At 44.7% G+C, this 25,813-nt stretch overlaps 1 protein-coding gene across 3 annotated transcripts in view; it reads left to right on the top strand.

The window, feature by feature from the left end:
* Positions 1-25,376, top strand: part of esrrb (estrogen-related receptor beta) — a 77,059-nt gene extending 51,683 nt beyond the window's left edge. For all 3 annotated transcript variants that reach the window (XM_083792639.1, XM_083792638.1, XM_083792637.1), the window contains 3 exons: positions 1,057-1,218; positions 18,244-18,513; positions 23,889-25,376. In XM_083792639.1, coding sequence (XP_083648765.1) covers positions 1,057-1,218; positions 18,244-18,513; positions 23,889-24,133 — 677 coding nt within the window. In that variant the 3' untranslated portion in view covers positions 24,134-25,376. The remainder of the gene's footprint in view (positions 1-1,056; positions 1,219-18,243; positions 18,514-23,888) is intronic.
* Positions 25,377-25,813: the final 437 nt, after the last annotated feature.

The raw sequence follows: 25,813 nt of genomic DNA, 5'->3' as shown, positions 1-25,813 counted from the left end.
AAAGGTCGCAGTTATCGGAATTGTGCATTTCCCATCAGTGTGTGGGGCACCATCAGTGTGTGTTGGGCACCATATATGGTGTCCAAGTCTCGTGACATCATGTGACATTATCAGGGATGGAGATGTGGAGACACTGATGTCATAGTAAATGCGACCTGCTGTCGCAGTTAAGCCCATATATGGAGTGGCCTGAAAACGTAGCCTGAAAACCCACCTTTTCAGACTCCATCATGGCCCATAGCACTTACCCTAACCCCATAGATAGCATTTCTGTTGACTTAGATAGCATTTGACACAGACTTATAGCATGTTAGGTAGACAGCACTATAATTGTATTGTATATAGTCATAGCACGCCATAGTACATATGTATAGCATAGTAGTAAATATGTATAGTTTATATGTATAGTGTATGTATAGTTTCATTATATAGATATTCCACTGTTACTTTCTTAGCTTACGCATGTTTCATGATAAATGCTTTTATGTGATGTATTCCCATGCTTTTGTTCTTGCTTAAATGTAAGTCGCTCTGGATTAAGAGCGTCTGCTAAATGCCTAAATTGTAAATTGTAATTGTACATCCCTGATGTCATCAATATTGGCCAGCATCTCTACATCTGACCTCAAACCCTTAGATCTCCATATATGGATATGTCAGAACCTGTTCTGACATTCCATATGTTGATCCTTCCCCATCCATCTTTCCTCTTCGATGTCTCCCTTTTGAATTATACCTGTCCATTAAAATGTCTAACTTTAGACGGGCAGCCGGCGAAGAGTTCTCAACAGACCCGAAAATTAAGGCCCGGCCCTACCTGGGCCCTCATCAAACTCTGAATGTCCCCGCTGTGGACCTTTTAATTTCAAGGGTTCCATTTGCACACACTCACAATTACAGAGCTGCAAGGTTCCATTTGGAACCCTCCCTGGGGGCCACATTTTGAGAACCACTGCACCAACGAACCGCTTCTCAACACAGATATGATGACCCACGAGCCCATATTTAACTCCCCCCCCCCCCTCTCCCCCCTGTCCACCCATTCTCCCTCCACAGTCACAAAGATAGTGTCTCATTTATTGGTGGCGGAGCCAGAGAAGATCTACGCCATGCCCGACCCCACCATGCCGGAGAGCGACATCAAAGCCCTGACCACGCTGTGTGACCTGGCCGACCGGGAACTGGTAGTCATCATCGGCTGGGCCAAGCATATCCCAGGTACACTCTCCTCTCCTCTCCTCTCTTCACCTCCCTTCTTCCCTCTTCTATCCTTTCCTACCTGGGCCAAGCATATCCCAGGTACACTCTCCTCTCCTCTCTTTATACCTCCCTTCCTCCCTCTTCTATCCTTTCCTACCTTCCCTAAAAATAATACATCAAAACAACTTCTCTCTCTCTCTCATATCATATAATTCACGCAAAAACATGCATGCATCCAGACGCACATACAGATGATTAACGTCGGCAGACCACAGACTGTATAGACTGGGCATGTGTGTGAGAGAATCGAGAAGGGGGGGGTTGGGGGTGAGGCATCTTTGGAAGACACGAATCAATAGTGCACGTCTAAAATCCCCGTGTTGAATGGGGAGGGGATAGCAGGGGCTGTGCCAACGTATATAGTAATCATTGAATGGGGAGGGGGTAGCAGGGGCTGTGCCAACGTATATAGTAATCATTGAATGGGGAGGGGGTAGCAGGGGTTGTGCCAACGTATATAGTAATCATTGAATGAGGAGGGGATAGCAGGGGTTGTGCCAACGTATATAGTAATCACAAGGGAGATTTAGAGAAGAGCGGAGGTCCCGCCCAATCAAAGAAGACACCGCACCTCAAAGCATGCACGCACATGCACGTGTGCACACACACACACACACACACACACACACACACACACACACACACACACACACACACACACACACACACACACACACACACACACACACACACACACACACACACACACACACACACACACACACACACACACACTCTTGCGCGTGCTTCCATTGAATTATTGATGGGCATAATCATGTTTCTTCTCCGCCCCATAGACATTCTGATAGACGAGGTGTTAGGTTATAAGGGGCTGTTGAATTAAGGATACAGAGCCACACGTCAGCACAGATTTTGCTTCCTTCAAGGGTTTTCCTCTGATTTTGACAGAGAACACATTGTTTAGCGGCTCGCTTTTTGCAACCAAAGCAGATTCTCCCTGATCTTGAGTTTGACCCCCGCAGCCCCCGCCCCCGCACCCCCCCATAACTCTATAACGTTAGATAGGTGAAGACATGGAGAGGAAACGCGCTAAATGAATGTGTCCCAGGCTCGCCTCCACAACGCCCTGTTCTCATCAGCATAATGGACAATTTACACTTTGTCCTGTAGTGCAGGGGTTCTCAACCTGTGGGTTGGGACCCCACATGATTCTTTGGGGGGGTCCCCAGGTGACAGTGAAGTGACAATTTAAGGACGTTAAAGACTCTTTTAATACCTAAAGAAAGAAAGAAAATAGACCATTACTGCGTCAAAAGTAATCAACAAACTATACTATAAAAACTGGTCAAACATTGGCCTAATTGTCAAGAAAATAGCTGATCTACAAACTCATAATGCCTCTCAATGCAAGGCTTTGAGAGCTTGGATATTGGCTATTTTCACAATATTTATCTGTGGAACCGAGTCAGACTAAATGAAATGCCTCAAGCTCAACTCCCACAATTCCAAGTGCTTGTCAGTGTGTGTGGGGGGGTCCCAGTTCAAACATGATTACCATATTTTGAAAAGGTTGAGAATATCTGAGTGTAGTGTATGAGCACGTGATGCGGTTTCCAGGGGCTCCCAAGCAAAATGAGGAACAGTTTAAGTGTAGCGAAATTAGCCAGTATCTTCCATATGACATGCACAAAATAATTAAATGGGACAATGTAGTGTAATCCAATGAGATAATGCAGTGTCCAATGCAGATCATAGGTTTCCCTGTACCCACCTACAGTAGAGACAGCAGTAGAATTATCTACTTTATCTAATCTGACTGACATATCTTCTCTTGTGGGGGTCCCTATTGGCACCAAACCTTTTCAAACGGGGGTTGGGGGGGTCAGCAGCTTAAAACATATCAATTTTGGCGGTCCTTGTCCATGACAGTGTTTGAGAACCACCGTCATATCTCATTTTATTCAGAAGATGAACCGAAATCCCAAGTCAGAGATTTAAGGCGGCCCTTATTCCCCACAAAGTGGTATAGTGGACTTGAGCTGACTGCAGGCGCCGTGCACCGCACAGCACACGCCGAACCCACAGAAAAAGGTATTAAGAGTTTTCACTCAGAAGGCGTGGGGGCGTGGGGTGGGGGCATTAATCAGGTCCAGATCTGGTAGTAAGTAGATTAGTCATGGACACCAGCCCCAAAACCCTGTCTCTCTATAGTCTGCCTGTGCCTTCCTCGGACCTGGCCGTCTGTGTGTCTTCCGGCAGACACTTGCACGGTCAGCAGCCTGCCAGTTTAACCCAAGGAGGCTTATAGGCAGGGCTGGATCACCACTGACCCAATAACATGGCATTACCCAAAACGTACCACCTCCTCGCACGCACAGCCACCACCACCACCATGACACAACAAAGACACATGACTCAGGTCACCTGAGGACAAGAGTTGTGGTCGCTAACAGAAGCCATACTTTTTTAGCGAATAGGATTATTATGATTTCTAGGTTTATCCTGCTGTGTATATTATTGCTCAAGACCATAGTATACATATATTAGCCGTTTCCTTTTTAACTGGGGCCTTGAATACATTCAGCTTCCATTCCCGGTGTAACATTACACATACATCATTTAGCCATTCCTGGTGTAACTTTACATCATTTAGTATTTAGTATCATTTAGCCCGTTTAATAGTGTTAACTTCTTTATATTTATAACTTCTTTATCAAGGGATTTTGTGGATGGCATAGCTTCTAAGCACCTTTAGATTAATCAGATTATCGCGATGACACTTATTGTGTAGTGAATTTGTCCAGACAGTGTACCAAGATCTACGCAAATCGGATTTGCCACACTCACTCTGAATCTATCCGTGATGAGTGTTGGATCTAAATGAAAAGCTGTACTTTACATGCCATAGATACATCCTGTTCTCCGCATTACAGGAACTACGGACTGTCATATGTCCATCAGTGGTCATTTGACAGTCATACTGTACGACACCGTATGGTCAATAAACTGACAGATACTTCCTGGTGTCCAGTGGTGGGCGATAGCGAAGTATTAGTTTCTTTTTGGACACTCAAGACTTTCACTCCACTGCATTTTAAAGACAACTATTGTACTTTTGACTCCACTACATTTGTAGGAAGAGGAGAAAGCACATTATGAATGAATCACTTACGCCAGATTTCAAATATAGTAAAGAAAATAACATAGCCTTTTTTATTATCATGTCTGGAAAATCGTAGAAATCTTGGCGAAAATGGCTACATTTCAATAGAGCGTCGCAGTGCGCCCCTGACGAGTGGCCCATTCATTTTTCCCATACACGTTTCAGAAAGTATTTATTTAAATACCTTTAAAGCCTCTGCTAACAAATCATGACAATAAACACAATTGTTTGGGCCGAACAAATAATTAGAAAGAAGAAACAAATGGCATGGTAAAACAACTTTTTTGTTGTTTATCTTCTTTCTAATTATTTCTTCAGCCCCCAAAAAATGTGTTTATTGTCATGATTTGTCACCATCCGAGTTGGCTTTGTCTGAGGCGTATACAGGTCTTTAAGTAAATGCTTTTTGAAACGTCTATGGGAAAAATGAATTAGAAAATTATCTTCCGGGCCGCTCGTCATCATGAAAGGGGGTGGGGCTGCGATGCTCTATATACAGCAAATGCATTGATATGAAAAATAAGTAGTATTTTACTTTGCAAGTATATGCCTATACTTTAACTCAAGTTCAAATTTGACTGAGCAACTGTCACTTAGTGGATTAATATTTGATCAGGAGTATACTTTGACTGAGGTAGTACTACTGGTGTTCGGCTACAAGACAATGAATTGAAACTGCAGCTAAAATCACAGTGCTTTTGATCATGGTCTAGAAATAGATAATAAATAATAAATGCATGTTCTAAGACAGTGATACGAGGGTGAGATTATTTGAAGTAATCTTTTAATTATGCAGCTTTGTCATGAATAGAATTAGAACCATTCATTCTGTCACACCTGCAGTTATGGTGTCTGACCACCAGACAATGGACCATATAAGTAGATTATTCTGATCTGCCACACCTCAGACACGCACTCGCTCACACACACACACACACACACACACACACACACACACACACACACACACACACACACACACACACACACACACACACACACACACACACACACACAAACCCCTTGTTGATTTTACTTAACTTTACTGTTCACGCAATCCCTCCACCCAAAAAAAAATCGTCATTGTATTATTATATTAATCCATTTAACTTTCCCCATGCTCTAGTAGTAGCTACGTAAAACGATGATTTGATTCTAATTGTTGCGTTTCAGTTGAGCTGAAAGGCTGGTCTGTTATCCCTTCATGGATAGAGTAGAGTATTAGGACAGAGGCTCTCCTCTGGCCATGAAATGGCTGCATAATTGAGTTGTACATGGCTGAACCTGATCAGAGACGGTTCACTGGCTGAGAGAGACTTGGTGCACTAACCCTCCATGCACCAACGGCACCCCAGGGCAGTCTACCATGCTCAGCCCTTTACTATATTTCTCCCTCCCATCCGCCGTGGGAGAAGAATGGAAGGAGAGGAGGGGGGGGTGGGCGTAGAAAAGTGCTGATTGCATTCTGATAGATTTTTGCGGCCGTTGGCAATGGAATTAAAAAGATTAACAGTTCATTATGAAGTAGACCACATTGATTAGGGGCATTGACAGATGGGGCCAATGACCAAGGTCCAAATTTAACAATTTAGATGTCAGGGAAATCGACACTTACATTCTTCGGATTGATTTTTAATTGGCCCTTTTCTCTGCCAACATCTGAAAAAGTGGTTTGAAAGCGGTGTAATTCTCCGTAGAAGTAACCCTATCGAGTTTTAATTGTAGGCCAATTGGAGAACGGCAAACCTGTGTCGTTATTAGATTGATCTGTTGTGAATTCTGCTCAGTGGAATGGGAATATGTGTCAGTTTACAGTGCACTGTGAATATAGCTGATCTACTAGCTCGCGACACGTTGCGATGCAACGCGCTGTGAGCTTGTCAATCGTCCATTTTCAGCGCATGACACCAGTGTGCAACAAAGTCGTGCCTAAATTAGGCTTATACTGCCATTGAAGTATTTCCCTCACAGATACTGTACCACCCAGTATTTAGGCTTATACTGCCATTGAAGTATTTCCCTCACAGATACTGTACCACCCAGTATTTAGGCTTATACTGCCATTGAAGTATTTCCCTCACAGATACTGTACCACCCAGTATTCACAGTGCCCAACAAAGTATAAATCTGGCTTCATCTACAGTATGCAAGTCATAGTTGTATTACAGATCTTTTCTTTTCTTTTTTATAAAGCGGCATGTCATATCTCATAATAGGTTTGCCTATTATGAGTCAAAATACAGTGCGTTAACAAAATTGCGATTTTCAGCAAAGGCATTAAGGTGGGGAGGGGAATAAAAGGAAGTGAACTAAGGGGTTTTAATTGGTTAAAAAGCAGACAAAAGCATTCTTCCACCAGTTCACCGTTATACTGCTCCGCAGCCCTCTCTGCCTTTCATTCTGAATACTGCCGTTGATTAATTGATAATCACTGTGGAGCTGTTGGCCACTGGTTATACTGTCACTGCTCCAAATAGCACCGTCGGAGCAGAGTGTAACACGGGTTGTTGCCCGGGGGGGGGGGGGGGGGGGGCTGGGGTCATTACGAGGCAGCGTTGGAGGACGATGACAGATGGCTTGTTGTTCCTAAGGTGCTAACAACCTTTGACACACATAACAGACCGCTGTCTACCCCTCCGGTCACATTCCGACCCCCCTAAAGCTACATTTCATTTCTGTCCATGACGTTTAGGGACAAACTAAGTACACTGACAGCGTCTCTCTCCATATACTGCATGGGAACCTGTTTATCTCCTCACCTTCCTCTGTAGCGGGGGGGGGGGGGGGGAGTCCAATTAGGGCTCGACCGATTATCATCCAGACCGCTATCGGCTTTGATTATTTATTCTTTTTCATATTATTATCATTGGCTGTTTGGGCCATTATGCTGGCTGGTAAAACAAAAAGAAGAAGAATCTCCTATTTATGAGATATACCTGCTTCATTGTACTGTATAGTCTATTTTAGTCCCAACTGTGAACTACAGTAGGTTGTTTTCATTCCTTTGTTAAATGTGGAAAGCCCTTTGAGACTGTAAATATGACTCGGTTCGACTTAACTCCATGCCCATTTTGGGCAGGAACCCCTTTTGGTGTTGGCATTATGCTATGCTTTAGCTATTGAAAAATACGAGCTTGTAGGTCTGCTATTTTAGAAAAATCTAAGAACGACTGACATAGAAACATATCTTTTTCAGAAAACTGTCAGGATGTAGAAGACATTTTTAGAATCTGATCTCAGGTCAGAATGGGATAAATGAAAAAAAACAACAGACGATCCGGCCGATGATGATGTCTTCATAGCCTGATGAAGACCTTCCGAGGTCGAAACATGTTAAGCATGTTGCCTTTTACTAAATAAATAAGTCTGTTGTTTTTCCATAGTAAACATTGACAATGTTTACTATAGTTTTTTTTATATCTCCTGTGAGTACATGGGTGTTCTTGTTTTTCTGACACTAGTTTAATTTAAGTATTTTATTTTTCCATTATATTTTACACATCCTCATTTAACCATGTCACTATATGCTCATTGTAACACTAAAATGCTGACATTTACTGTGACTACGTATTGGTACAAAACATCCGCTGTCTGCTCACTTTTAGATTCGTCCTGAGAAAACCAGATAAAACCTAGTTCCTAGTACCGACACGAGTGCCCCTCCCCAAACTCCTTTGATGCCCCACCATGCCCCCTCCTCCTCTACAGGCCATGTGAATGTCTCGGACCGTGTGAATGTCACGTGCACGGTGCATGTAGACGTTGCTATGCTGCGGTGTACACGAGGCACTCACTGCGATAGACGCTGAGACGCTCTGATGCTTGTCACCTGCTGCCTCGGCTTCCATTCCGGCTTCCCAGGCCAAGACGTTTCCAGCTAGGAATTCTGGTTCTGAGGCCGACGGGCCGGCTGGAACCCTGGGACATGTAAACAATGTCGTACAAGTACATTACGAGAGGTTTAAAACGGGGATTTGAGTTTATTACCTATTAATAGGTCAAGACAAGTTTATTTGTATAGCACCTTTCAACAAGGCATTTCAGTGTGCTTTACACAAAATGGGGATTTGATGCATCTTATCTTGTTTATTGCCTACTAATAGGGCAAGACAAGTTTATTTGTAGCTATAGCACCTTTCAACAAGGCATTTGAGTGTGCTTTACACAAAATATTAAGAGCTTTAAGACAAAGTGCAAAGAAACACATTGTAAAATGACGTGTACAGTACAGTACATGCTATTAAAAGGACATGTACAGTACATGCTATTAAAAGGACATGTATGTACTTGCTAGTAAAAAATTGTTACAACGTTTAGAGAATAGAAAATAACAACTAACAAGCATATGAGAATACAGCTACAGTGCAGCACAAGGAATCAATAAATAACCTAAAAAAATAGGGAGCGACAAACAGAAAAGTCTCCAGCTTTGATTTAAAAGATCTGAGCGTCGTAGAAGACCTGCTGTTCTCTTGGGCTTTGTTCCAAATACAGTACGTGGTGCATAGTTGCATACTGTAATATACAATGAAGAGATTTTTATTCCCTCTCTCAGTTTAATTCCAACTGCCAAATAATTGTTTTTCGTATCCGATTTAGGCCAGGTGAATCTAATGAGCTCTCCTTGTTTGCATGGTTCTATTCATTAATACGTGGGTCTTTTGGGAGCGTTCATCATCATCTGCTTTATTGCATTTCAGTTCACCCACTCAGCGTTTGACAGACAGCCGCACGGCGCTCGTTGTTAGAGGAGGAGGAGGCGGGGATGGGGGCAGCGATGTTAAAGAGAGATCACGTCTCATGTATGTTGTCGTGTTTGTGTCAGCCCACCCCGCCGCCACCCCTTACCCCTCACGCCGCCCCTCCGCTCCCCATCCATCCATCCCTCCATCCATCCGCCTATCCTTCTCCTCCCCACCTCAAGCTTCTGTTTTCACTCTGCCATTAAATTGCGAGATCTACTTACTTACTGTGTTGCCAGCTTGATCCCACTCAGGCTGCGTAATCTCCTTGTAATAGAGTGTGAACAGTGCCGGGCAATAAATCAGCACCTCATCAGTGCACTTTATTAACCCATTCTGACCTGAGATCAGATTCATACGAGGTTTCCGCCGGACACACACTGGTCTGATGAACCCATTCTGACCCGAGATCAGATTCTAAAAATGTCAGTCGTTCTTCGATTTTTTTCAAAAATAGCAGACCTACAAGCTTGTATATGAGCTTGTAGATCTGCTATTTTTAAATAGCTAAAGCATAACATGATGCTGACACCAAAATGGGTGCCCGGTCAGAATGGGTTAAATATAGACACCAACAGACAGCTCTTAGTATATTCAATTTAGCCTCTGACGTAGGCTTCAACACGGGAGATAAAGATAGATTGAGCAATCAGGTGGATGCCGCCGACACCCCGAAACCTGGGCCGGAGAATGCATTGAGGAGGAGCTGAGGGGAGATTGAGATGGGGGTGGTAGGGCTGGGCAATTAACTGAAAATATCTCCAAACCGACATTTAGAACCTCTAACCGACTTAATCTTAGAATAGTTGAGAAGCAGGTTATGTTATACTGTATGTTACTGTACTGTTACAGTATGATTGGAAAATGGAAAACGAGGCAGAATGAAAAAGGAGTGCTCGATTTTTTTGAGTTCACCTCCGGCGGTGAGGAGGGCCCCTCGTTAATAAAATAAATGACGTCTCAGAGGTACCAGTGGAACGATTAGCTCTGGTCCTTAGCGTTAGGAGAACGTCTCCTTAATGCTATGGTACTTTCAACTTGCTGCGCACGCATGAAACTGAAAATAAAATGACACTGCCCGTTGACTGCTGCAAAAAAAAAAGAGCACTTTCGCTACTCAATAATAAAAAGACGGTTTTGTAGAGTTGAAATCACTGCATCCACCGGTGAAAGTAGACTTTCGACGCCACAAAACCGTCTTTGTATTGGTGAGTAGCGAAATCGTTCGTTTTATCAGCAGTTGACAGGCGGTGCTGCATTTCATGTGTGCGCAGGAAGTCAAGCGTAACATAGCGTTAAGGAGAAGTCCTTAACGATATGGACCAGAGCTAGGGGACGATCATTTACGATTCTGTCGGGACATAACTCTGATGTCGCCGAGTCGGCTGAAGGTGACTTCGCAATGTTCGGCAGTCGGCATGGCGACTCACTAGCCTAAGCTCGCTCTTGTGGCTCAAGTTGCGTTCAGCCTCCGTCAGTGAAAACGAGCGCACCTTTTTCAATCCGACTGGTTTTCCAATCATGTGACATTGGTTAGTATTTCTTATATACGAATCTTTAGTATCTTTTGAAGTCTTTGGTGGCAGATACAGGCAGATACACAGGCAGGGGTGGGGAAAGGTGTCAGGAAAGGGACATCTGCTAAGCAGGGTGGGGGAAGGCTTTGTTTAGTTCAAACATACATACAGTAGTAGTAGGCCTATACATGCCAAAATGGCCTATAAGGGTCCATTTGGTTACATTTTGTTCTCTCAGAGTTGATTAACAATGGGGGATTTTACCATGTAGATGAGTCGTACAGTATATACTATGGGCCCATTTATGTCCATTAAACCATTCATTTACCTAGATTGCGTCTTTATCAAATAGTCTGAAATGATTGCATGTGTACGGTGCTTTGTGTGATATTTTTGCATAAAGCCCGCCGTAGGAAACCGTCTAATGTTGATGTGCCTTTAAGCCACATCATCAGCAGAGCGCCTTCCCTCATTAAGCTGTGTTGCTCGTTGGCAGCGGAGATAAATTATGTGTAATTATGGCAATGATTAAAGCCTGATTCCGCCTGGTCTTTGGGGCTAAACAGAGATATATAACGTCAGTGGAGGGCAGTGTGGGACCCTGGGGACAGCTAAAGACTCACGCGCAGGGGTCAGGGGGTCAAAGGGTGCAGATTAAGACAAGGGGATTACTGTATTCAACGTTACTCAGCCCCATAACGTTCACAGGCTGATGGTCAAATCACCCATTCCCCAGCCACTTACAATGGGATAATGGGCTGGTTATCGTGTCCAAAAGAAGCAGATAGCTAGCTTCTCTTTTAATAGCGAGCAACGAAGCTGAAAAACCAAGTAATAATTGTCAACCGTCAGCCTCGGTTTCACGAACCAAATTCCATTTGTATTGACATGGTTTTCATCCCGCGTGTAACGGCCTTTGTGTCATCAAATCCATGTGCGGGCGGGGAAAGGCTCGCAGCAAGCCGAGCTGTTGGTGCTGTACGTGGCTGGGGTTCTGTTGGTGCTGTTCATGTGGCTGGGGTTCTGTTGAGGCTGTACATGTGGCTGGGGTTCTGTTGATGCTGTATGTGTGGCTGGGGTTCTGTTGGTGCTGTTCATGTGGCTGGGGTTTGGGTCAAATTATTTATGTCAAGCGCAGCAATTTATTACCAAGCTGCTATTGATTGGGTCCTCCTGACGCTGTCATGTAAATTCAGGAAGAATCATGGTCGGCAGCTGCAAGTTACACACACATGATCACTGGGGACACACGCATCAACACACTATACAGAATCTTGCACACATACACACGCATCTATGGGCACGTCTCTCTCTCTCTCTCTCTCTCTCTCTCTCACACACACACACACACACACACACGCACACACATTATGGATCCGCTGTAGATTTTCCTTCATGAATTGTTAAATATATCGGTTACATATTTCACCCTGTGAACCATACCGCCCAAATCACAGGATCCTGTACAAATCACAGGTGCAACCCACCCCAAGCTACAGTATCCCCCTACAACCCGCCCACCCAAACACTGTCCTCTCTTTTTTTTAAGGCCGGGGTATCGTTTTAAAATAGAAAGCACTTTGATATAGAATAAGCTTATGGGTGAGAACGTGATCGCTCAGCTGAGTTTGAAGAGGAGGGGGGGGGGGGGGGGGGGGGGTAGGGGTAGGGGGGGAATAAAAGGATGAGTTGAACCTCCTGGGTGCTGTTAGGGGCAGTTCTGCTTCAACTGCAGCCTGGAGAGCACTTGGCTTGGCCTGGGTGAGATTGCCTCTGGGCACGAGTCTTCAGGGCTCGCTTGTCCTTCTGATAGCAAGCCATGATAGATCAGCCCCTGTCCAGCCACAATTACTCCCCCAACCCCCCCCCCCCCCCCCCCCCCACCCCTCTCACTCACTCACTCTCACTCTTAACCCCACCCCCCCATCTCTCTCTGTCTCCTTTTTACCACTTTCAACCTGGCATCCCTATTTTTTGGGCATGTCATTATAACCATTATTCTTAAAAATCACAAAAATATCCAATCTACAAGCTCACGGACACGTCGTGACTTTGTATAGATCGGCTATTTTTGCTATTCGTCTTACGTACGAATTACATACTGCTCTCTCTCCACCCCCTTCCCCCTCCCTGTGCTTTCTGCAATCCCCCCTTTCCCAACCTCTCTCTCTCTCTCTCTCTCTCTGTCTCTGTCTCTCTCTCCGTTATCTCTCTCTCCTCTGGCCCATATCTCCTCCTCTCTTCCTCCTCCATCTCCCCCTCTCTCTCCCTCTCTCTCCCTCCCTCTTGTCTGCTCTGTCTGATTGAGGGTGAGTTACGATTGGGTCTGCAGCTGGAGGGGGCCACCGTGCCTCGTAATTACATCTCTTTTTATTACCCGCACTAATGGCCCTCCGGGAGAGGGAAACAATAATAAATTAATAGAATATGAACTCCAGCTCAACAGAAATCTCCAACATTTCATTTTGGGGCCCGTCCTGTGCTCTGGCAGATGAAATGGTGTGCTGATTAATCTGTGTGAGGGGTTTTGGAACGAGCCGTCTGTGGGGTCTGGTCCCCCCCCCCTCCCTTCTCTTCCTACAGCCAAGGGCTTTTTAGGGAGATAAAGGCAGGGAGGATGTGGATTTTTTTGGCTCCCAAGTTGGTCTTTACGGGTCTTGTTTTCAAATTGCGAGCCATGAATTATTTGAAGCAGTTACGTGGCGGTCGGGCTGTGGTGCTGGCTGTGTAATGTTGGTTATCTGTCGCATATTTATTTGTTGACGTTGTTTCGTGCGGATCGGACTCGTATTTCAGCGATGTGCATGTACAGTACAGGAGAAGATTGCATCTGTGAAACGGCGTTGGAAATGAAAATGCTTTTTAGTAGGTCTATTTTTTGGAGGTGTGATTTTCTCCAGAGCAGGGTGCTTAACTAAAAGTGAACAAAAGGTAAACATTTTCTATAGTCACGCTTACAAACAAGCCTTTCAGTCCCAGATCTTCCCAGTGTTGGCATGGAAGAGGAAAGGGCCTCTTCCAGCGCATGGACAGGCCTCTCCGTGATTTGGTCAATATTGTGTCATGTTTGGTCAAACCCCGCCAAAGGCAGTAGGCTGGAAATGAAGATGTAAATATTGATATTTCATTAGAGGAAATCACCCGCTACGATGGCACTTAACCGGGCCGCCTTCAGAGCGCCGCGGCCTGAGCGCCGCCTGACCCGCGGAGTCGGGAAGTCACTTCATTACTCGATTAAATTGAGTGGAAAAAGGCGAGGCAACGACACGAGATCCCATTTGGAGCGATAATTTAGGCCCTGAAGAGAGGGGATGGAGCAAAGGGGGAGAAAACGCCACCTCTCCTTTCTCACAACACCGGATTAAATTCACTGACTTTTAGCGTGAAAGGTAATTGCTGTGCTGTGCATGTGCACGTGCGTGTGCTGCGTGCATGTGCGTGCGTGTGTGTGTGTGTGCGTGCGCGCACATGGTTGAGGGTTGTCTGCTGTATGGGAGCAAACTGGAAGGGAGCGCCAACAAGCCCTGAACAAGGCATTCACAAGGAGCTGTCACATTGGGAGCAGCGCTTTAGTTCCGCCTCAGGTCCTCCTTGGCAATAAAAGGCTCGGCAAAGCTTTGTCTGCCATTGTGATGCCAACCAGATAGTAAACACCGTGCACCGCGGCCATGCGTGCATGAAAACGTCCCCTTTGGCCAGTCCATTCTGTCCAAATTAATGGCCAGGTATGCAGACAGGGAAATCACACGACTGGAGATTTTAAGATGCGTCCAGGCCCTCGCAAAATATGGCTTATTTATTGCCTCCAGTCAGTGGAAACAGTCAAATATTTTTGAGTGCTTCGGGCAGTTTGCCCGGGTCGTTTTGGGTGGAATCTGGGCCGGACGTTCCTTCAGAACCCTCTTAAGCACTGCAGGGGCCGGCTGGTCCGGCAGCACCACAGCCGTTCTGTGTGTGATCAGAGCACTCCATTCTACTGGCTATTGATTCCCCTTCACAATGTGAAGGCCCTCACATTCTGATTGCAATCTGTTAATTAATGTATCCTCCAGCTCTTCCCCTCCCGTGGTCATCACTACGATAAGAGAAATTGAACACAAAGGTACCCCCTTTTCTCTCTCCTCTCTCTCTCTCTCTCTCGATCTGCCAATCTCTCTCTCTTTTTCTCGGTCCTGTGTCTTTTTCTTTTTCCCCTCACGGTTCCTCGCCACTCCTCTCTCTCAGCCAGCGCGGTCAGTTTTATCGCTATAATGTGTGTGTGTGCAGGCGTGTGCGCGCGCGTGTGTTTGCGGGTGTCAGGCACGAGGGAGATTAACATCAGGCCGGTGACTGGGCCTCAATGAGATCATTTATATTTAAGAGTAAACATGGATGGCGAGGCGTGGCGAGCGCCCTGGTCAATACTGTAATCTATCGCCTCTTAATCACAGCGCGGCAGGGAGCGCGGCACACGGCAAACTTGTAAAAGCAATCATTTTAATCAGGGGCCGAGCTGAAGGGGCTAATATGCTGTCAGAATGGGACGCCCGCGGGCACACATGCAGCACCTCAACTCTCTGTACGGGGGGGTGGGGGGGTTGGGGCGGTGGAGGGGGGGGCTTCACGCATTTTATTGACAGCTGAAGGGTAGTACGAGAGAAAAAGGGGATGAGATGGCTATCTGTCTATCTGCTCCACTTTCTCTCTCTCTCCCTCTCCCTTTCACCACATTCGCTTTTCACTTTCCCCATTTTAATTTGTTTGAATTTCCCTCAGCCCATCTTCAGACTGAATACGGTGGTCTGTTTGGTTTAACGTTCTATTCTTAGCATATGTAGAGGTGTCCTGGAGGGGGGAGGGGGCTGAGAGTGGTTTGATACGAACCAGTCAATTTCAGCTGCTGTTTTAGAATGGAGGGCAGGGTTTCAGCAGGTCCTCCGGCTGGGGTTGAACCACGTGAACCCACTGTGTGTGTGTCTCTCTGTGTGTGTGTGTGTGTGTGTGTGTATGTGTGCGCATGCTTCAGTTTGTATGTCAGAGAGTCTGTTTGTATGTGTATATGATTGCACAGGTTTGTGTATCCATGCATGTTTGGGTGTCCTTCGTGTGTGTGTGTGTGTGTGTGCTAACTAGTGCGTGCGTGTCACCTTCCCCTGCACGGCGACGAGTGCATGTCATGTCCTCAACCCCTCCAACGAGGGTGTGCAAAACGGCGCTAATCCGCCTCACACCAGTCGTCGTGTGACAGGAAACAAGGGGTGACCACGCGGCGTTGTGTCATCCAGACCTTTGCACCGGTCCAAGTGTCCTCACTTAAAAGAGTAACGCCCACACAAGTGCTGTGACACGGGCCTCAAGGAGGACCTTCCACGGCGCATTTAAAATACGCTCCGCGCTAACGTGTGCCGCGGCATGTACGCTGGTTCAACCACCCATGTCTGGTTTGCTGATCAACACTGGGTTGGGGTTAATGAGCTGAATAGTGGAAAATGATAGATACTGTATGTTGGTCCATATGCCATTTCAGTCTTGAAATCATTTCACAACATTGATCATGTATGATGATCACACATACTGTACATACACGTTTGAATTACTATATACTTGCGAGGACATGAACATTTCAGGATGCTGACTTTATGAATGCCATTTGAAAAATGTTCATGGGTCACAGTCAAGAGTATTGTACACTTGTAAGAGAGGCACTGTCTGTTAATTCTGTTAATCCACAGTCCGCTATATTTGGGTCTCCAAGCCTTAGTGAAGCCTTCGACGGTTCCTCTGAGAGAGAATTTTATTTTTTCTAAGCTTAAGAAGTACATCACATCATTGAGCCAGATTGAGTGAGAGGGTGGATTTGGCGACTTCCAAGATAGTAATACTCTTCTTCTAGCTAGCAGTGTTGCAAAGGCAATAATCTCCAACCTCTGATTCGTGTACTAACAACAAAATTCTAATCATCATATATAGTATTTCCATGTTGCAGTAGTGATACTTTTCCTTAACCCATTCAGGACGAGAACCCCTTTTGGTGTTTTAAGCATTATGTTCAGGGCTGCACACAACTTTTTTGGTCTAGTACTCAGAAGAGCACCTGGAGGAGTTGCTTGGTGCTCCTAAAATGCGGCGACCCGTCTCGCCGGATGGATAAAAGAGGGATGAATAACTTATAGCAAAACAATATTTATTGGATGAGTGGGGAGTCAATGGAGGGTATTGCAACTCTAGATTTAGCCCTAGAATGGCTCTTGTTGTAGATTCATCCCATTATTAAAAATATATAAATTTGCTAAAATCTAGGTCCATGTGTGGTCCAGCCCTATGGAATGCATATTATAATAAAAACAAGTTAACAACTTAAGGATAATATATGAGCATCAAAGCAATATTTAGATTTTGTATTATTTTGTATTTAAATAACCAATCTACTAGCTCACAACGTGTTGCGACACGTTGTGAGCTTGCAGATCAGCTATTTTTTTAACATGCGACACATCGTACGGCGAATCATACATCAGGCTTCCCTAGTTCCCTTTTGTTTTTAGATGAGGCGACGTACGTAGTCAGACAGTCAGACACACATGGCTCCTCGGTGAAAAAAATAAACAGTGTACACTACCCGACTTTACGATAATAAGGGGCAGTATGTCGAGACACGGTGTTCATGTTGGGCAGCAGCAGTGCCAGTCCGCAATGCTTTAAACTCTTCCCACTCCACTATGTCGGAACTAAAACCTTAGTACCCGTAAAAAGTCGGTGGCCGGTGCCTAGGCTGTGAGAGACGCTAATATGGTTTCTGCCTCGGATTCGGGTTTTGAGACGGCATCGCACACGAGCAACCATGCTGCTCCAGCAGCCGGAAAACAAACACAAGCACAGCGGCAAATGGGAAGAGTGCAAAGCATCCAAAGCATGACCTTTTACACCGGGGACTACAGTAGTTTGCTATCTGAAACGGAGAAGAGAAGACGAAACTATTTGTGTAAGGTTTTCCTGTCAACCGCCCTCCGCCTCCTCCCAGGCTCCTAGCACTCAGAAAGAAGCATGGATCCTCCCCCTTATGAGTAAGGACGCGCTGTGATTGGGCCAGTAGCCACTTTGAGTGGCAGTCGGTGGGAAATGCTCTCGCCACAACATTTTCTAGTATTCTGGCCATAATAATCATTCTGGGCGGCCCCAGCTGTTGGTACGCAGAAGCGCTTCCCGGCGCTTGATTGACAGCGCATTTTTAATTTTTACCGCGCATGCGCACCTGCGCACCACTTATGTGCAGCCCTGATTATGTTACGCTTTAGCTATTGAAAAAAAGCAGATCTAAAAGCTCATAGCGTGGCACCGAGTGCCGCTCTACGAGCTTGTAGATCTGCTATTTTTGTAAATGTGGCACAAATTTGGAATATATATTCTTTCAGAGCGAACGATTTTTGGGGGGGGGGGGGGCTTCCCTGGAACTACATATTTTGAGTTGGGGGTCGGAGGCCAAATACATATAATTCATATATAGAAAGACAGGTTTTTCAGAAAACAGTCATGATTTAGAAGAATGGAGCTCAGGACAACATGCGAGTCCTTTTTCCCCACCACTGCTCATTGTGTCCCGCGCCTCGTCATGTTGTTGCAGGCTTCTCCACGCTGTCCCTGGGAGACCAGATGAGCCTGCTGCAGAGCGCCTGGATGGAGATCCTCATCCTGAGCATCGTGTTCCGCTCGCTGCCCTACGAGGACGAGCTGGTCTACGCCGAGGACTACGTGATGGACGAGGAGCACTCGCGCCTCACCGGCCTGCTGGACCTCTACGTGTCCATCCTGCAGCTGGTCCGCAAGTACAAGAAGCTCAAGGTGGAGAAGGAGGAGTTTGTCACGCTCAAGGCCATCGCACTCTCCAACTCAGGTATAGGTCCATTCAAAACAATATATATATATACCAGTAAGACGCCCTGAGGGCAACCTTGCCCTAAAGGCTGTTGAGAACTCTAGTTTTGGCGGCTGCGCTAATGACTTTGGGATGGGCCCATCTAGAGTTTGAATGGACAGGTATCAGTCAAAAGGGAGACATCGAAGGATAGGTGGGGGCGGATCAACATATGGAATGTCCGAACAGGTCAGCTCCATATATGGACATCTAAGGGTTTGAGTTCAGATGTAGAGTTGCTGGCCGTCTCCATATATGCAGATCTAGATGATGATCTTCTCCATGTATGGCTATCCAGGGTTTGAACTCAGTGTCGCGATCCAGGGTTTGAAATCAGTGTCGTGATCTTCATAATGGAGACGGCCATATATGGAGCGTGTCATGAAGCGTGATTGACGGACGGACTGACTGACAGGTTTTAGCGCGACTGACCACGATTTTGTAACCCCATTTCTTCACCCAGTGTCAATTATCTAATGTAATCCTGGGTGCTATACTCCCTCTGCCAACCTGGGGAGAGCAACGGACTGAGCTCATGCTTCCTTCTATGCATGAGGAGTCCAATCTGCTTCTTTTCACCTGACAGGGGGGAGTTTCCCTGGTTGGAAGTAGCGCGTGAAAGGAACACGTTATTCCAACCAGTTCCGTTCCCCTCCATCAGGCGCCCCAGCTGGCCATGGGAGGCAGTATAGAGACCAAGATTACTGCATGTTTTTGTGAGGGTACCTACCCTAGGTAGGGCCAGTGTTGATTTTGACAACACATTTTGATTATAGTTTTAGTCAGTGTCTTTTGAATTAAAAAATCCATTTAGTTTTAGTCATATTTTAGTCATCTGAAATGTTTTAGTTTTAGTTGAGTAAATACTATAAGATTTTAGTCGATTGAATCAATCTACAGTTGATTTAGTCGACTACAATGTATTTTGGCGGGCCGTGATGACATTGAAATGCCTGATTTATGCTTAGCTGTGTGCCGAAAATAACCGATCTACAATCTCACAACGTGTCGCAGCTATTTCTGAGAGTGACACCTGCAAACAACAAAGCATGAAATGACTTGTCTTTTAGTTCTATACTCAATCTCAACTCCACTAAGATCCCACCCTATAGTTTATATTTGTTGACAACATTTTCATTGTCATCCTAGCCTAGTTTTTATTTTATTTTTGTCAGTGAAAGTGTATTCCTGGGGTTTTCTGTAGCGGTATAATTATACCTCATGTTTTAGGGTGTGTTATTATGGGATGCAAAACAAATCACATGACATTTGAGTGAGGTGATTTTTGTGGTGGCAAACAATCATATTATGCAATTTACCAATTTTACCAATTTACCAATTTGTCTTGTGAATTTAGAGGGGATAAATTAGAAAACGTGAGAGACCACCATGTTATAAAGCAACACTCCAAATAGAAAAGTGTATAGATGCACATTAAGAATTTATTAGTATTTTTAAATGTGTTAAAATTCTTAAGAGTGCTTCCAAATGTTGAGATAATATTGTATCTGTGAATTTTTTTGAAACGCTGCATTTTGAAAAACATTAATCTCATTACTGAATTGTGTACACTTAGTAGGCCAATAGCCAGGAAACTTCAAGGGGCTGAAACGCCTAATAATTCCCAGGGCATTTGCTCTACAGGTCAAATAGTTTTTCTTTCTTTCTTTGTTTTTTGGTGAAAAAATTGCACAAATCCACAAAGTATATAAATTTAAGATTAGACTGCAAATTAATTTAGTTTATGAAACAATGTAGTGTAACAGAGTGTATGCTACATGAGCATGTTATTTTAGTTTAGTGTAGTTTGTTTTACCTCATTTGCATACTCTACATCACTCTTGCGTGTGCTATACAACACACTGCGCGTGTGTAAAGCGTCAGCTAGCACAGTTTCTAAAGTGACATTTTGTTAGCTTTCTCAGGAGTTTTTGAGAGTAACCTTTAGGTATAGGGAGCCTGAGACACAGAGATGGAGAGAAGATAAGGGCAGCGTATGGATGGAAGTCAGCTTTTTTTAATTGAATGCCTTCCATGTTGTGGTATTTCTCTCTCCCCTCTCCCTCTCTCACGGTAGCTTCGGGGCACAGCAGCCACGGGAGATAAATTTAGCATTTCATTAAGAGCACGGGGGCTGTCAATAAAATGTGTTAAGTCGAATGGAATGGGTATCAGGGAGTGATAGGCCTCGTTTGTTCCAATGCGGAGACGGCACGTGGCTATCGACAGACTGCTTTTGAGGAGGCACGGCCTGTCCCTTCTCTGATCAATGCACGGCTGGGTCACCGAGCTGCTTTCTCTTGCTTCTTTTTTTTTTGTCCCCGGCTGAAAAATGAAAATGCTGATGGTGGGGCTTTGCTTTCAGACGGCAGAGCTTTGGAGGGGGAGGCGGCGTCGGTGGTGGGGGGGGGGGTGCGATACAGGCAGGAGGAGAGCGATGGGGTTCGGGGATAGAGAGAGAGAGGGAGAGAGAGGATCAAGAGGGGAGGTGGGGGTGGTGGGGGGGGGGTCCGGAACGTTAGAACAAGGTCCCTGTGAGATCACTCTCCCGGGAGCCCCTCTGTCTGACAGCTGTGAAAATTCATAGCGATTGATTTTGTAATTAGCAGTTTATCAATCGGATCGACGCGGGCCCTCTGATGGATTGCAAGGAAATTGTTTCTTCAAAGTTGTTTTTTTAAGCCCATCCCCTCCAAAGGCTACAAGCTGATTGCTCCCTATATCTCTCTCCCTCTCTCTCTTTGCTTTCCTTAACACACTGACTGGGCTGTCCCTGCACGCCTTTCCTTTATATTTGTCTCTCTGTCTTCATCTCTTGCCACGCACACGCACGCACGCATACACACAGACACAGACACACACACACACACACAGACTTCAATTACGGACAAGCTCAGTTTCAGCGATCAAAGCGTGCGTGCGCACGCGTGTAATATGACCTGAAATTCTCCTACTTATGTCATACACATTAATCAAGACGCAAACAAGAAATGTGTTTTTTTTCCCTGTGTACTGCGTACCCTCGTGTTGGCGTGACAACAAACCGTTGTGCGAGTACTGTACTGTATTGCTCTACATACCAGTCACTCTGTTCCAGTGTGAAACCAGCTAGGAGATAATTATGTCACATCACATGCTCGACAGGGCCACCACAGATCCCCACCCCCCCTTGTTTTATTCTATCCGCACGTGCACACACACACACACACACACACACACACACACACACACACACACACACACACACACACACACACACACACACACACACACACACACAATTCACTTTCCAAAACGACCTACTTCATTTTACCGCTGTGGATTTGAAAAGCGTCAGAGTGAGAAATGTCTCAAGGTCTTGGGAATACAGTTGTTCCAGTCAATGAATTTGGGACGAAGTCTGAAATCTGTTTTGCCTTTTATTGTCCCGTGGTGGTGAAATATGCAAGCGCCAAGGTGAGACGAAGTCAGGCAGCCAATGACACGCCGCCTCTGGAGTGCCAGACACCCGGTTAACCAGTGAGAGAACCACGACCCCCCAGACTATCCCTGAGAGAGACGGATAGCGTATACACCGTATATATACGCGAGGAGAGACAGAGAGAAGGGAAATTGAGAAAATGAGTTGTGACTGCTGTACAGTAGAAACAGTGTGAAACTGTGGCACAGCAGAACAATGTTACAGACAACAATTCAATACAGCAACGGTCATCATCATGTGGTAAAATCCTCAGTGTTCATTTAACTCTGAGAGTGTCAAAATGGAACCAACACCAATGGAACCAACTATTTGTGAATTAACACTTTGGATTTTACTGTACAGAGAGAGAGAGACAGACAGACAGACAGACAGACAGACAGACAGACAGACAGACAGACAGACACAGGAAGAGAGAAGGATAATTCTCTCAGATCAACTGGGACAGAGAACAGTTGTAATTTATCGTGGAAAAGTACAAACGTGTTTGAGCAAAAAGATTGATGCATAATCTCAGGTGTATAATCAGCATTCATTGCATTAAGTGTCTACAGTTAAATTAATTAATCAATTATACAAAAGTAAGACAGTGGCTTGAATTGGAGTTTTGAATGCACACATTAATTCCGATATTTACCAAATAATATGCATAATACACAAATACACCCGCCATTTGTTGATGTGTCTTGTAGCTAGATAAGCTTCATAATATCATAGTCAAATATTTGTTGTTTGTGCATTTTGTTTTCTCGACAAGCCAACGCTTAGCATTTCATTGATGCCGGGTGGAAACCTTGTAACAGTTTTTTTTTTAAATTATTACTTGAAAAATATTTGAGAATAGTGAAAATAGCTGTTCTCCAAGCTCACGTGTCACATTGTAAGCTTGTAGGGCATTCATTTACAAAAAAATCATGAAAAGTTGAAATACGGAAATACAAGGTTTCTGCCGATATCCTCAGAGGAAATAAGGAGGACATTAATAGGAAGGAAGTGTTGTGAAGCTTATTTGTGCCATCTAATTCTCTAATGGGAGGATTTTCGTCTTCTCTTTGTTTGTTTTTTTAAAGAAAAACAATCTATGTGGGAGCTGTCCTTCGGAACACTGGGGTGTTTAATGTGTACTCCTTCAGCAGGGAGCGGTTTCTATTCATTCTATTGTTGCTGGAGGATAACATTGATTTTCAGTCTCATTGGTCAAAGGCCACATGAATATCCCACCACCCAGTTCACCAGACAGAAAAATAAATAATCAAAAGCAGTAAGATATTACTTCTCGATGTTCCATTCTTCTAACCACTTAAGCCTCATTTACTTAGTCACAAAACAAATTGGGAAAACAGCCCTAAAATCTATTTTTTAATTTAAATTTAAATTTTTCAAAATATAACATTATTTGTATCCTTTAAATCTTGTCACGATCTGAGTTATGCTGAAATGTGTCCCCTAGCTGACTTCACAGACAACTGAAGGTCATTCGAGTCATGAGATTTAATTTAGTTTCAGAAAGAAAAAAAAAGAAGAAAAAAAAAAAGTTCCATTTCATTCCCGCTACATTACCGCACGTCCGCAACTTCGAGCCCCATTTCTCCCCGAGTGACATTTACGTTTCGCATTTTTGAAACCGACCGACTGTGAATTTTTAAGCTTGCAGGTCACGATATTTTAGATCACTTTCAACTTGCCATCCCTATTTTCTCCATGTGAAATTGTCCAAAATTGTCCAAAATGTTTTCTTAAGTGAAAATGGCATGAGCTTGTACATCTGCTATTTTTGCTTTTCTTTTATTGTATTTAATTGTACAAAGAAATTGAAAGTATAAAATTGGGCATGAGTTTTTAACGCGGTTGTATTCCCCCCCCCCCCCCCCGGCAGACTCTATGCACATAGAGGACATGGAGGCGGTCCAGAAGCTCCAGGACGCCCTCCACGAGGCCTTGCAGGACTACGAGGGCAACCAGCACCAGGAGGACCCGCGGCGGGCGGGCAAGCTGCTCATGACCCTGCCCCTGCTGCGGCAGACGGCCACCAAGGCCGTGCAGCACTTCTACAGCATCAAGGTGCAGGGCAAGGTGCCCATGCACAAACTCTTCCTGGAGATGCTGGAGGCCAAGGTCTGATTGGAGGAGGGCGTCCACTCGGTGGGTCGACTGACTCGCCCCCCCCCCCCCCCCCCCCACCCCCCACCCCCCACCACCACCACCACCACCCCACGGCAAACCGTCGGCGACACAGAGAGTGACTGGAACTGGAGGCTGTGGGGGAATGGGGGGCAGAGAGGGGTCAGCCCCGAAAGGCTGGACATTCAGAGACTCGCCTCTCTCACTCTTATGAGTCCATCTCCCACCGCCCGCCCACCTCCCCGGACGTTAATTAATAAAACTAAACAAACAAAAAAAAAATTAAACAAGAAATGCAAAACTTGGCTATTAGTATAAATATAAAAATGATGCAGATTAATTTAAAATATATAAGAAATACTATGTACAGTAATAATTTTTTTGTTTAATGTTTAATGGTCTGTGGTCATGCTGTAAATGATGGACGCCTCAGCCCCTCGCAGTGTCTTCATTAAGAATAGTTGCTGCTGGCTCTTAATTCACAAGAATAACGGGGCACCTTTTCTGCTGAGAGTTCTCAAAGTGGGATTCCGTATATATTTGTTCTGAAGATAACAAGTGTCAACGAGCAAAAAAACAACACACTCACTTTGTCCCGCGCGATTGTTTTTTTGTTGCCTGGACTTGACCAGGGAAATTGTACTGTATATATTTATTATGGAAAGAAGAAGACCTTGAGTGTACAGTTCAAAAGTCTCGTGGCCGTTTTTATTTTGTTTCGTTTGTTTAGATTTTTGTTCTCCTCCAGGAAAGGAAAAAAAAACAAAAAACAAGAACTGTTACCTAAATGTGAACCCTATTGATCTAAATGTCCTTGAATATACCTCTCCAGAGCAGTGAGCCAGTCATCTGTTCCAGACAGGAAGACTAAAAGCCTCAGTACTACTCCATCGCATGACAGTGACGCTCGTCGAACTACAAGCTTGTAGATCGGTAATTTTCCTTAAGCGACACCTGCATGTGATGGAGTATAAATTAATGCTGCAATCCGTAACTTTCATGCCTGGCTGGGACCCCGACCTGGTTGCCCCGTGTGAGTGCCCTTAATGTATACCGCTGGGCTAGAGCAGTGGTTCTCAAATGGGGCTGCGTGTACCCCTAGGGGTACTACAGGGACTACGTGAGAGAAAGTGGAAAAACTGGACACAGTTTAAAATAAATGTGCTCAGGATGGTCTAATTTCAAGTCTTTCACTCTTTTTCTTATTTGTAATGTTATATTCTTCAATAAATTCTCCACGAGGTTGGATATCGTTCATTCATAGCATCGAGTGGATACTTCAAAACAGCTACTTTTCAGGATTCAAATTCAAAAGTTAGCAAAAAATAGCAGATATGTACAAGCTGAGAACGCAACACGTTTTGAGCTTGTAGATGTTCTATTTCTGCTACTTCTGTATGACACTGTAGTAAGGCAAAGTTGGGCATTAATCCAATTTGGCCTGACCTCGAAAATCTTCTAAATCCTCCAGTTTTCTGAAATAAATATTTTCACGATAAAAAAAAAATAGCAGACCTACAAGCTCGTAGCGCGCCACTCGATGGCGCGCTATGAGCTTGTAGATCTGCTATTTTTCAATAGCTAAATTATAACATAATGTTTAAAACACCAAAAGGGGTTCCCGTCCCAAAATGGGTAAATTTCCCCCCAAAAAAACACAGGTTGATCCAAAAATCTGGA

The sequence above is a fragment of the Protomyctophum parallelum genome (assembly GCF_964188405.1).
Source record: "Protomyctophum parallelum genome assembly, chromosome: 20".
Classification (NCBI taxonomy): domain Eukaryota; kingdom Metazoa; phylum Chordata; class Actinopteri; order Myctophiformes; family Myctophidae; genus Protomyctophum; species Protomyctophum parallelum.
Note: the sequence above shows the minus strand (reverse complement) of the source record. Positions and strands in the feature narration are given on the sequence as shown.